Source organism: Zeus faber (genome assembly GCF_960531495.2).
Source record: "Zeus faber genome assembly, chromosome: 16".
In the NCBI taxonomy this organism is placed as follows: Eukaryota; Metazoa; Chordata; class Actinopteri; order Zeiformes; family Zeidae; genus Zeus; species Zeus faber.
Window position 1 is genome coordinate 20,538,618 of NC_137202.1, and position 12,133 is coordinate 20,550,750.

Below are 12,133 nucleotides of genomic sequence, written 5' to 3' on the forward strand. Positions count from 1 at the left end.
GCAACAAACTGGGGTGGAAAAAGGGAGAGAAAGAGAGGAGCGCAGCGGAGGGAGGAGAGGAGAGGAAAAGAGAAGGCATCGTGGCAGATGAAATAATAATGACAGCTGTTTAGAGCAGCGATATAGAAGTTGGGGTGAGCTCTCTGAAATTCTTTTTCTACTATAAAACAAACAAATGGTCGAACCCACAATGCAGCACCAGGAAAACCCAGCAAACTGTCTCAAATGTTAAAAAACATTGTTTTAGCATGAATAACCTTAGTCGGGTTTGGAAATGTTCTTTCCCCCCACAAATATATCTGTTTTAAGCGGTCGGTTAACGTTCATGCATTAAAGACTGATTCTGATTCATTCCCATGGTTACTGACGTTTTGCTCTGTGTGCGTGTGTGCATGTGTGTGTCTGGGTGAGGTTAGGTGTCGGTTTCTTTACACGATGTCTGACAGCCAGCATATGATCTTGAGACAGCGTGACAGCTTCCTTCACACCCGGTACACACACACACACACACACACACGCACACACACACACACACACACACAGACACACACACACACACACACACACACACACACACACACACACACGCAAAGTGAGTGACAGCACTGCCACATACATTTGCCATTTGACGAATTTGCTAGCTTCATCCCTCCTTCCTTTGGAGGGATGGGTGGATGGATGGATGGATGGGTCCATAGGAGGAAGGAGAGCACAAGATGGAAGGGCTGGCCAGAGGCAAAACATGAGACAGATACCGGGACAGACAAGACACCAAAGGGCTAGTTTGTGGATGGATGGATGAGTGGGTGGATGGATAGATGGATGGACAGTTGGATGGATGGATGGACAGATTGATTAGATATATGGATAATTGGATGGATGGGTGGATGGACAGATTGACTGGATAGATGGATAATTGGATGGATTAATAATTGGATGAATGAATGGGAAGATGGATGGATGGAGAGATGAATGGATGGAAGGATGGACGGGCAGACTGACAAGATGGATGGATGGTTCATCTATTCAGATGCTGAATAGATGAACGGAGGGATGATGGACAAATGGATTGATTAGATAGATGGATAAATGGATGGATGCATGGATGGATGGGCAGATGGATAGATTGATCAGAGAGATGGATAGCAGATGCTGAACAGATGAATGGAGTGATGGGTGATGCATGGATGAAGAAATGGACGGGTGAACGGATGGATAACTTATGAGACGGATGGAAAATTGGACGGACGAATATGAGATGTATGGGAGGGGAATGGTTGGATGTCTGTGTTGGTCCATATGTAAGAAAGGAAGACTCCCGTCTCCATCTACCACGTTGCCCCCGGGGCCACATCTCTCCCAGCATCCCGCCCACCCAGAGTGGGAGGCAGAGGGACAGCAGCCCCCTCCAACTGATCAGGGCCAGGAACTTCAGGGGTGAAGGGGTGAAGGGGTGAAGGGGAGCAGGGGAGCTGGGGTGAAGGGGAGGGGTCTGTCGGTGCAGCGTCTTCATCGGAGCGCACTGGCATGCGGCGTGGTCGCCCTGTAATGTGACGACACGTCCCCGACATTCCACACCGACACGACTCAAAAGGGAGAGTGGCGGACTTCACACATGTATGCACACACGTATGCGTGCAAACAAACACACACACACACACACACATATATACACACGCACGCACACACACTCCATGGAGAGGATGAAGGAGAATCTGTGAAGTCGATTTTCAAATGTATGGTTTCCTTCCTGCGTTCGATTCTTCTCTATCTGTTCTATTCTGCGGTAATTTCATGTCACGGTTAAAAGGTCCTGTGTGTGTGTGCGTGTGTGTGCGTGTGTGTGCGTGCGTGCGTGCATGCGCGTGCGCGCGCGCGCGTGTGTTTGCTTTCTCCGACGGACGTGTTGTTGTTGACGTTCGAGCGGGCGTGTTTGCGTCTCGCTGTCCCTCTTTTATTCACCTAATCCTCCCGAGTTGGCCCCGTGACAATTTGTGAAATGTAAACTTCATCCGATTTTGATTTAGATGTCGCCAGACAGCTGCGCCACGCCGGAGTCAACAACGGACTTACACACACACAGATGAATGGAGATAGCAATTAATAATGGAGCTCCTTATGTTGTAGTCGCCAGGAAAATGCAGGGCAGGGGAGAAGGAAACAAACACCTTCACATATCTATGTACGATTTCTATTTTTCTTTTGCTGACACATGCCGTGAAACGTGGCAAGGCTTGTCATTTATTTTAAAGCCTAAAAAACCTACACACACAAAATATACAGTCATAGACCATACAGTAGATTTCTTACAATTCTACATCAGGATATATGTAGTAGTATGTAATATTTGTAAGAAGATGCATGTGAATGTCAGAAGAGCTAGATAAGGAGAAAAACTACATACATGATGCTTTAACACACACGCACACGCGTATCCACCCACACACGCACGCACACACTCTTATACTGTATTAAAGTTGGTTCATACACCTGGTAAGTGAGGATCCTTGTTTTTGGTGCACTTCTAAACCCAAAAAATTGTCAATTTGAAGACCAGTCCTCACAAGTATAGTACAACACACACACACACACACACACACACACACACACAAACACACACACACGCGCGCGCAAACACACACACACACACACACACACACACACACACACACACACACACACACACACACACACACACACACACACACACACACACACACACACACACCTGCTGTGCTCGGGGCTGAACCCTCCCTTGATCTTTTCCCAAAGCAGAGGTGATGTGTCCCATACCACTAGTGTCAACATCGCAGCCGGGTCCCCGGCGCTGTCAAACACACCCCAGCACGACCTTTTCCAGCTAATTCTAACACAACCGCACTGTTCTAGAAGGAGAAAAATTAAAATCTGCGTAGTAAAATAGACCTTGAATTAATGATGACTACAGTAAGAGATGGGGAAGGGCTGCGGACATCAACTCAGAAAGTCAACAATATTCAACAAACAACATATGTTTGGTAAATGTAGATAGTGTCATGAGAGGCAAACCAATTGACCAACAGAGTCCTTTCATAGATCTTATAGATGGATTGTATTGGAAACAAAGAAATCTTCACAAAAGTCGCCCACATTGAATACGTTTCAGAATTAAAATATTATTATTATTATTATGATTATTATGAATAATCATAATAATAATCATTATTATTATTATTATTATTATTATTGTAGTAATCGAAAATCCTTTAATAATCATTTAATTAGAAATCCTTTCATAGATCTCAAAGATTGATTTACTCATTCCATCATATACTCATTTTAGATGGATAAAATTGATAATTCGCCGTTGACCCTTTATATCATATACATTTACATTTACATACAAGATAGATAGCATCGCTATTTTCAAAGGAACTTTTTCAAATGGAATATCCTTAGGTAGTATAGTATGTCCATGCCCAGAAAAAGAAGCGGAGGGTCGGGCTGCTCACAAGGGTGTGACGGTGCGGAGGAGAGTGTGTCGAGATCATCACGCTCGACTGGCCATCGGAGGTGAGATGGATGACAGAGCGAGAGAGAGGGAGAGAGAGAGGGGGAGAGAGAGGGGGAGAGAGAGAGAGCAAGAGAGAATGTCCATGACCGCAGACATAATGCTGAGGTGATTATAGCCTCATTACCATACAGACCTTTCCCTTCACCCGTACACCTCATCCCTTTCCTTCCTTCCTGACATACAGTATATAGATATAGATCATTAGAACACACAGACACACGACAAACCTGTGTTTGTTTTGTTTTGCTGGCCGTGGAAAAGGCCGTCGGACCTTGCAACCCGAGAGGCTGTGCCCCCACTGCAGCCGAGGAGACGTAGAGACGGGGCTCCACAAACATCAGGACATCAGAGATGACTACAACATTGAATTGAATGCAATTGTAAAACATGGAATCAACTTAAATACGAGCCGAGCAATCTCCATTCTACATTTTGAATTTATTCCATTCAGTCTACATTGTAGAGTAAAACTGTGGCACCTAAATACATTGCAGTTACTGTACAACTCTGCTACCCACCTTTATGTGCACTTTTTTATGTGTTCTTCACTGTTTTTATTTTGTCTAATTTAATTGAATGAATTTTCATTGAGATGATTATTGTTGTCTTCATTTATGTTGTTATAATTATTATTATTATTAGTATTATTATTAATCAATTTACTTCGTAATTCATTATCGTCGAGATACCTTTACCTCATTATATGTTTACATGTAATTTATATGTCATATATATGTTTTTGTTTGTATATGTTATTATCGTTATGCTTTGGCAATGTAGGAATTCTTGTCACGCCAATAAAGCTAATTTGAATTGAACTGAGTTGAGTTGAGCAAGACGGAGTGGGCATCGCACCCTCGCAGCCTGAGCGTGCGACGGGGGCATTAAGGTGTCGAGGCGTGAATCGTCCTCCTCCTCTTCTAATACGAATATAACGATGTGGATGTTGACGCTGACGGTGACTCGGGACAGACAGAGTAAAGGAGGGATGGGGGGGGGTTAAAAAAGCCGAGCGTGTCGATTTAGCCGCATTGTAAGGGTTAGGGAAGTCGACAGCGAAGACGTCCCCTTAGGTTCATGTGTAAAGATGGGACACGGAGCCTGGCCGACGTCTGTCTCGTTATTCATCCACCGCGTGAGAGCATCTGTAATACCGCCTCCTGCACGTGTGTGCGCGCCGTACACATATCATCTATTCACGGCTACAGAGTATGTAGCGTGTGTATCATGTTTGTGTGTTGGCTCTGGCGTCGGGATCCCGCTGTAACGATGCAACCTTTTTTTTTTTTTTTCGTTTGTTTGTTGAGGGAAAGGCCCGTACAGTACATGTTCACATTTTCACTTTCCACCTCTGGAGGTTATAATATACGCCATCAAACGTCCTACGAGACATCACACACATGCACACGCACGCACACACGCACGCACACACGTGCGAAACACATATCACAGCGTGTTATCCCAGGGCCCTCTGTATTGGTAGAGTGCCACCAGCGCCGACCTGTGATCTTCATATGTGACACATCAGCTCAACAAGGTCCATGCAAACACACACACACACACACGCACGCACACACACGCAAACACACGCACACACACGCGCACGCACACACACACACACACACACACACACACACACACTGTCGGAGGGGGTGTCTCTGCACTCTCTCCCCGCCTGTCGTCAGATTATCACTTCCTTGATTCAGACAGACAGAGACCGATCCTCTGGGATGTGGGCAACCCCCCCCCCCCCACAACCGTGCTCTCCTCCACCCATCATGCCTTTCACTTCTTCCGTCGATCCGCCCAACTTCCTCTCGGGGGCGGGAGAGTGGGAAGGGGGCGGGGGGCTGGGGGGGTGTGATGCACGTTCGCTTCTCAAGTTTGTTGTTTCTGTGGGGATGGTGTGATGATGGAGATAGCTGGGGAAGTGTGTGGAGGAGAGGAGTGAGTTTAACCGGGGAAGATGGCACAGAGAGAGAGAGGGAGAGCGAGGGAGGGGGAGAGAGAGAGAGAGAGAGAGAAAGGGGGGGAAGGAGGGAGAGAGAGAGAGCAAGTGAGAGAGAGAGAGAGAGAGAAAACAAACAAAAAAACAGGGACCATCCGTGAAGCAGTCACACAGACAGCTTCACAAAAATCGCAAAAACAAAATAGAAAAGCCATGCGGAGGGATGGAATAAGAGAGAGGGAGAGCGAGATTGAGAGAGAGAGAGAGAGAGAGAGAGAGAGAGAGAGAGAGAGACAGGACTGAGTTTCGTCGCCGTGCAGGACGAAGCTTCCTTCTACAATCGTCGACGTCAATAACTCCTCAAGTCGGTGAGAGACGGGCGCCCGGTCTACCTGTGTTTTTAACGCATCACACGCCACACTGCCCCCGGCACACGTGCACAGAGGGACACGCACACGTATGTACGCCCATCCACAGATAGCAACACACACACACACACACACACACACACACGCACTTACTCAGAGGGAGAAAGAGAGGGAGAGGGTTAGAGCTCTGGTCGAGAACAGACACAGGAAGGGAGATTGTTTTTATGAATCGAGTGACCTGGCAAAGGTCGCCAACTGGAGTAGAGAGAGGCGGGGGGGGGGGGGGGGTTAGAGCGGAGGTGCATGAGGAAAAAACATTTTTTGGTAAGGAAGCGAGAGGTCCTGTATATGATGGGGGCTAAATAATTGAAAATGGCGATGCATTATTGAAGGCTTACATTGATGCATTCACGCCAGGGGCTGACTCCACATTCCTCCACCATTCAAACAAATGGGGCGATAGAAGAGAAGGAGCGCCATTGGATGAAAGGGTGAGAAATTGAACGAGAAACAAAGAGGATGAGACTGTGGCTGTTGCCGGGTTGGGTCTCGTGCGGGACGACGCTACAGGGCAGATGTGACTGATGGGATTTGCTGAATATATCCAATGGCATGACGCTCTTTTTTTTTTTTTTTTTTGTCCGAATCAATTATTCAAATAAACAGATATGAAGACACATATAGTACGCTCAATTTGAATTCCAAAAAGTTCATTCATTTCGGGAGCTCGGTGGCTTAAAAGTTGAAAAATGTCCGGCGGCTTTTATTTGCGGTTGTACCGCCTTAGGTTTTTAACAAATTATCAAATGATGTCAAAAATCAAACCAAGTCTTTCAACACAATAGACATAGGTGAATAAACTAAATTAAAAAACTATAAATGCATGTATCTCGATGATATTTTTTTTACTCCCCTCTAAAAAACATATTTGTCATTGACCCATTTCCATCTTTCTACCTGACTTCGGCCACTGTTTGGTCTCCAGTCAGCCCAACGTCTATGCCTCTGGAGGTGTGAGGGAACCCGCCCGACCGCGGGGAGAACACGCAGACTCCACGCAGACGAGATGAGGAGCTTGAAATCCCAGGTCTGTGGCGCTCTGAGGTTACCAGTGCTGCCCACCGGGCCGGCACGCAGCCCCTGCAGGGATCCCATTGCACTCAAACGCAGATTGAACATCCACAGCGGAAAAACCGGGGACGGCCAAGTCCGCCTGCTTAGCGTGATGTGCAATTAGAAAACCATGACGATCAGCGGCACAGCTGGGGCCGGGGCCGGGGCCGGCGCCGACCCCTCGACCCCCAGCCCCCCACCCCACCCGCTGCCAACACACAGGCACATGCCCGTGGAGATACACGTGCGCGCTCATGCATACATGCATACACACATACACACACACACACACACACACACACACACACAGACACACTGACTCTATGTTCTGCTGCATCTTGCAATAGCCCACGAGCTGACAGGTGACAGAATGGTCTACATCAACGTATGGTCACTCACAGCGGTCCCTCATACCACACACACACACACACACACACACACACACACACACACACACATACACATGCACACACGCACTCACACCCTGCTGTAAGGTACACAGCTCCAGTCATTCCAGGCCAAGACATGCCTATAAGGCAGAGCCTGCTCCCTGTCACCTATCAGCTGGTGGCAGACAGCATGTCTGTCTGTGTTTGTTTTCATGTGTTTGGGAGGTGAAATGTTTGCTTTTTACGGCCGGGAAAATATTTGATCTAAATTCTCGGGTCACGTCAAATCACTTGTTATCAACTCCAATGTTAAAAGGTGTTCAAATATTCACACCCTGCTCGCATTTTTTAACCGTCAGTTGGTACTGTAAGCAACAAAACGCCAAGAGGCTAATAACCTGAGATAGATAATGCCACGTTATTGTGGGGAAGCAAAAGATATTCCCAGCTACTCGCAGAACAAGAGATACTTGTTGACGTCTGAGAATAGCAGTGACAGGCATTAATAAGACGTCGAGTAGATTTGGAGGAATTCGCAAATGCATTCATGTTTAAAGATATGCAAAGGAAGTCAGAGAGAGAGAGAGAGAGAGAGAGAGCCACGCGAGGGGGCATCATGTGTGTTGGGGTGGGGCAGCATGGCACAGACCAGCCCTGCGGTGCCCCCGCTGCCCCCCCAGCACGGGACTCGCCCGGCCCCGCTGGGGGGCGACCGCTGTCTGACAACCCCCCGACCCGCGCGACCTTTCGCCTGCTTGACCCCATGGAGGAGCCAGCCACCTCCTGGCAAACAACCCCCACGGGAGGTGGGGCACACGTGGATCCGCACACAGTCCCAGTCGAGCAGACGAGCAGACCCAGGCGTCAAATCCACAATGTATGACCCGGAGACATGGAGGTGCTGTCAATTCTATACATAACTATGATTATAAAAAAAAAGTAGTAGTTAGTGGTGATAGTTGGTGGATAATTTTACAATTTTGTAAGTAAACAAATACACAGGGGTGAGTCCTGCTTACTTACTTGTAGTGTCAAGGTTCTATTGTGCTTGGTGCTATTCAGATGAAAAAAACAACATTCCATTCTCCATTCCTTGAAGTCCAACCACCACCTTTTATTTATCAGACACTTAACACATCGCCATGAGTGGAACGAAAGACTCTTTGACAAAATAAAAACAGCTTTAAGGGCAGGTGGAGCTCCCCTGCCCCGTCCTCCACCTGCGCCCGCGTGGTAGGCGACGCCGGTGACGTCATCACGGCGCGACAAAGGACGAAGCGACGGAGGGAGAGACGTCAGCCGAGGCGTGCGTTCGTGCGTGCGTGTGTAGATCTTTGTTTTTATTATTTTCTGACCACGCACTGCTCACAACGACGCCTCGCCGCCGAAGGGGTAACTTCAACGATATTTTACAGAATCTATCTTACAGATTATATGTCCCCTCGGGAGCGAAAAGCCCTGCAGGGATCGGTGGGTACGTCGGGCTGAGCGTGCCGCCGGGGGCAGGACTTCACGCTTCGCGGGCAGGACTTCACGCTTCGCGGGCGGTGCAGGACCAGGGCTAAGAGGGTTGATAAGGGTCCCCACCATCCCATCCCCGGTCTGTTCCAGTGGCTGCGGCCGGGCAGACGCCCCCCCGCAGCCAACGAGGCAGGGAGACTCAGAAAGAGCTTCTCCTCTCCGAGGCCGTGAGGACACTGAACTCTGTCCCAAACTAGGACTCACCTCATTAATACTGTGTTCACCCGACTGCTGTAATACCTCTACATCTGAACTGTATTCCTTGATATTTTTTTTATTCTCAGGTCTCAAACATTGTGCATATATGCATATATATATGCATATTTTTTTCTGTTGTTGATTGTTAGTGTATTTTAAATGCTGTAGATCTTAATATTATTCCTATTTTTTTAGTTTTATTCCTATCTTTATTTTTTTTCTATTTGTAATACTCTGTCCAGCATATTCTCTGGGGTTTGCCTAAAAAGCACTTCATTACATGCTGTACTCCGTGCAATATCGTCCGTCGTAAAATTGAAATAAGGGGCAAAATTGGAGGGCTGTTCAAAACAAAGTCGAAATCATTTTTTTTCAAGTAATGATAAATCACAAACTAATCTACATCAAGAAGCAAAATGTGTATGTGTATGAATGTACAATTTAAGGATTTGTGTAGATGTCAGTAAACTTAGGCCATAGCCATAAATGTAAGTCAGTGTGGCTGAGTTAATGTTAGTGCAAAATGCTCATGTGGACATTGTATTTAACTGTGTGTGTGTGTGTGTGTGCATATATATATTCATTCATTTATTTATTTATTTATTAAACAGGTTTTCCATGATGCAGCCCAGTGAAATGAACCGGATCTTCAGGCGTAGGCTTCCTCCTTCAGTGAGGAACCTTCTGACTGACATTGGTCCCAAAGAGGAGGAGTACTGCACTGGATTGACGGACACGGAGTCTGAAAGCGTGTGCAGAGATGGGATCGTTATCCCTTCCAGAAAGAGCGACAGTCACGAAGAGTTTCTCAAACCAGCCGGCGCTCAAAGCAGATGTTCAGATGTGCCAGCCAAAGATGGATCCGGTACCGACCCAGGCACAGTCTGCGGATTGTGCAAATCCGAACGTTCCTGCTACACCTGCCCTCGATGCAACATGCCTTACTGCTGCTTGGCGTGCTACCGGAGTCCGGATCACATTGTGTGCTCCGAGGATTTCTACAAGGAATCTGTTTTACTAGAACTGAAAGACATGGGGGAGACGGGGGCTGAGGGGAGAAAGAAAATGCAGAACATTCTTCTTGGACTTAAACAAAAGTCGGACAGGGCAGAAGGAGGGATGGAAGGTGTTCTGAGAGAAGTGGGCATCGGCATTGAGGATTCTCAAGAGGGGGCAGGGGAGGCACAGGCTTTGATGCTCCTCTCTAGGTTAGCAGAGCTTCAGCAGTCTGGGGAAGGCAGTGCAACGGAAATCGAGGATATTTTTAGAATGCTCAAAGTAATTGGTGGAAAAGATGATGCGGACAGGGAGCGGCTGACCGGAGCCGGTGTTGGAGACATTGATGATGCGGTTGAAGATGGAGAGGGGGAAGAGGAGGAGGAGGAGCAGGACTTGGCTGATAGACTCTCGGGGCTAGATATCGATTCGCTTTCTGAAGAGGCGTTGTGGGAACTTCTCAACAGCCAGGAGAAAGAAGGGTTTATGGATTTTCTCAAGGGTAAGCGACTGGGCGGGCTGGTTCCGCTTTGGAAACCGTGGTGGGAGGTGCACGAGGAGGACGGGAGCGCAATGGTGGAGGTGCTAGAGGAGGACATTTGCAAGAAGGATTCTGAAAGGTCTGGGCCCCGGCACGTTAAGACTAAATCAGCCTCAAAGAGAAACAAACAAGTTAAGGAAATAAGCAAGGGTGAGGGATCGGTTTCCGCAGCCTCTACAGTGCCACCAATATCCGCAAAAATACCAAAGTTGAGTTCCCTGTCTGCCAGTCCCTCTCCTCTTGTATGTTATGGTTTGGTTAATGCACTTTTTGGCTACACCTTTACCCTGTGCTTGTTTAACGGTGACATTGATTCACTAACTCAGGAGTTCTGCGATATGATCCTAGCTGTGTCTGAGTCCTTGAACTCAAACAGGGTTTTCGGTGCACTGGAGCAGGCCCTAGAATGTGGAGAGGCTGCGTGTTTGGCCGGGGGTCACGTCGACAGGCAAGACCCGCACGCCTCCAACCGGGCTGTCGAGGCTGTAGCTCATGTCATGACTGGTAATAGCAGAAAGGATCCTACGGGTTACTGTCTAGCAGCCTTGAGTCATATCCGCACGGCGCTCTCCAAGGCCAGGGCAGCACTGCCAAAAGGAAGTCATGACGAAGAGAGGCGGAAGCTTTTCCTGGCCGGGAAGAAGTGTGAATTCTATCAGGCCTGGGTGTCTGACAACGCCGATCATATCCGAACGTCGGCCGTCGGGCTGTGGCATGAGCACAGCAAGAGGATGAGTCAAAGGACTACTTTGGAAAAAGAAAAGAGAGCCGTTGAGGAAGGCTGGAAGAAGGGAAAGAGAATGGGGAATAGAGGAAAGTTAATTGAAGAATTGAACTAATGGATTGTTTTACTCACATTCTATCATGTAATTTACAATCTAATAAAAAAAAATACGAAATCTGTCTTTTTTTTGTGAAGTTAAGCATTTACTGAGTTGGATGGTTTCTCACTTCACGTTTAGTTGTACCAGCTGTTAATATCAGAGACAAATGGTTGACAAAGGCTTGCTTTCTAAAGGAGTGATGGTGTTAATATAAAGTATTAGCACAGTGCAGTGGAACTATGACAAAGCTGTTCAGTGACTCCAGTTCATATTTTAATACCATAGTGACCCCCCAGACTGGTCACCAAGCTTCGGGAACTTGACTGTTCACCTCCCTGTGCAACTGGCTCCTTGGCTTCCTTACCGACACACCATAAGTGGTGAGGCTGGGCTGCCACACCTCAACCCCCCTCAGCCTCAACACAGGAGTCAGGGTGCATCAGTGGTCTGTAACATGCACAGCGTACATATACTTTTCATACACACACTAGATAGATAGATGGGCAGTGTAGCTTTCCCTTATGCTGCCAAAACAGCTCTGACCCGTGGAGGCATGGACTCCGCAAGACCTCTGAAGGTGTCCAATGATATCTGGCATCAAGACATTAGCAGCAGATCCTTTAAATCCTGGAAGTTGCGAGGTGGGACCCCCATGGATCGGGCTTGTTGTTCCAGCCCGTCC

At 47.6% G+C, this 12,133-nt stretch overlaps 1 protein-coding gene across 1 annotated transcript; it reads left to right on the forward strand.

Annotated features, from left to right (window-relative positions):
* Positions 1 to 8,634: 8,634 nt before the first annotated feature.
* On the forward strand, positions 8,635 to 11,466 carry znhit2 (zinc finger, HIT-type containing 2; the record flags this gene model as incomplete). The annotated part of the gene is made up of 2 exons (XM_080016860.1): positions 8,635 to 8,763; positions 9,702 to 11,466. Exon 2 carries the CDS (start codon positions 9,709 to 9,711, stop codon positions 11,464 to 11,466), a length of 1,758 nt encoding a protein of 585 aa, XP_079872986.1. The 5' UTR covers positions 8,635 to 8,763; positions 9,702 to 9,708.
* Between the last annotated feature and the right edge of the window lie 667 nt (positions 11,467 to 12,133).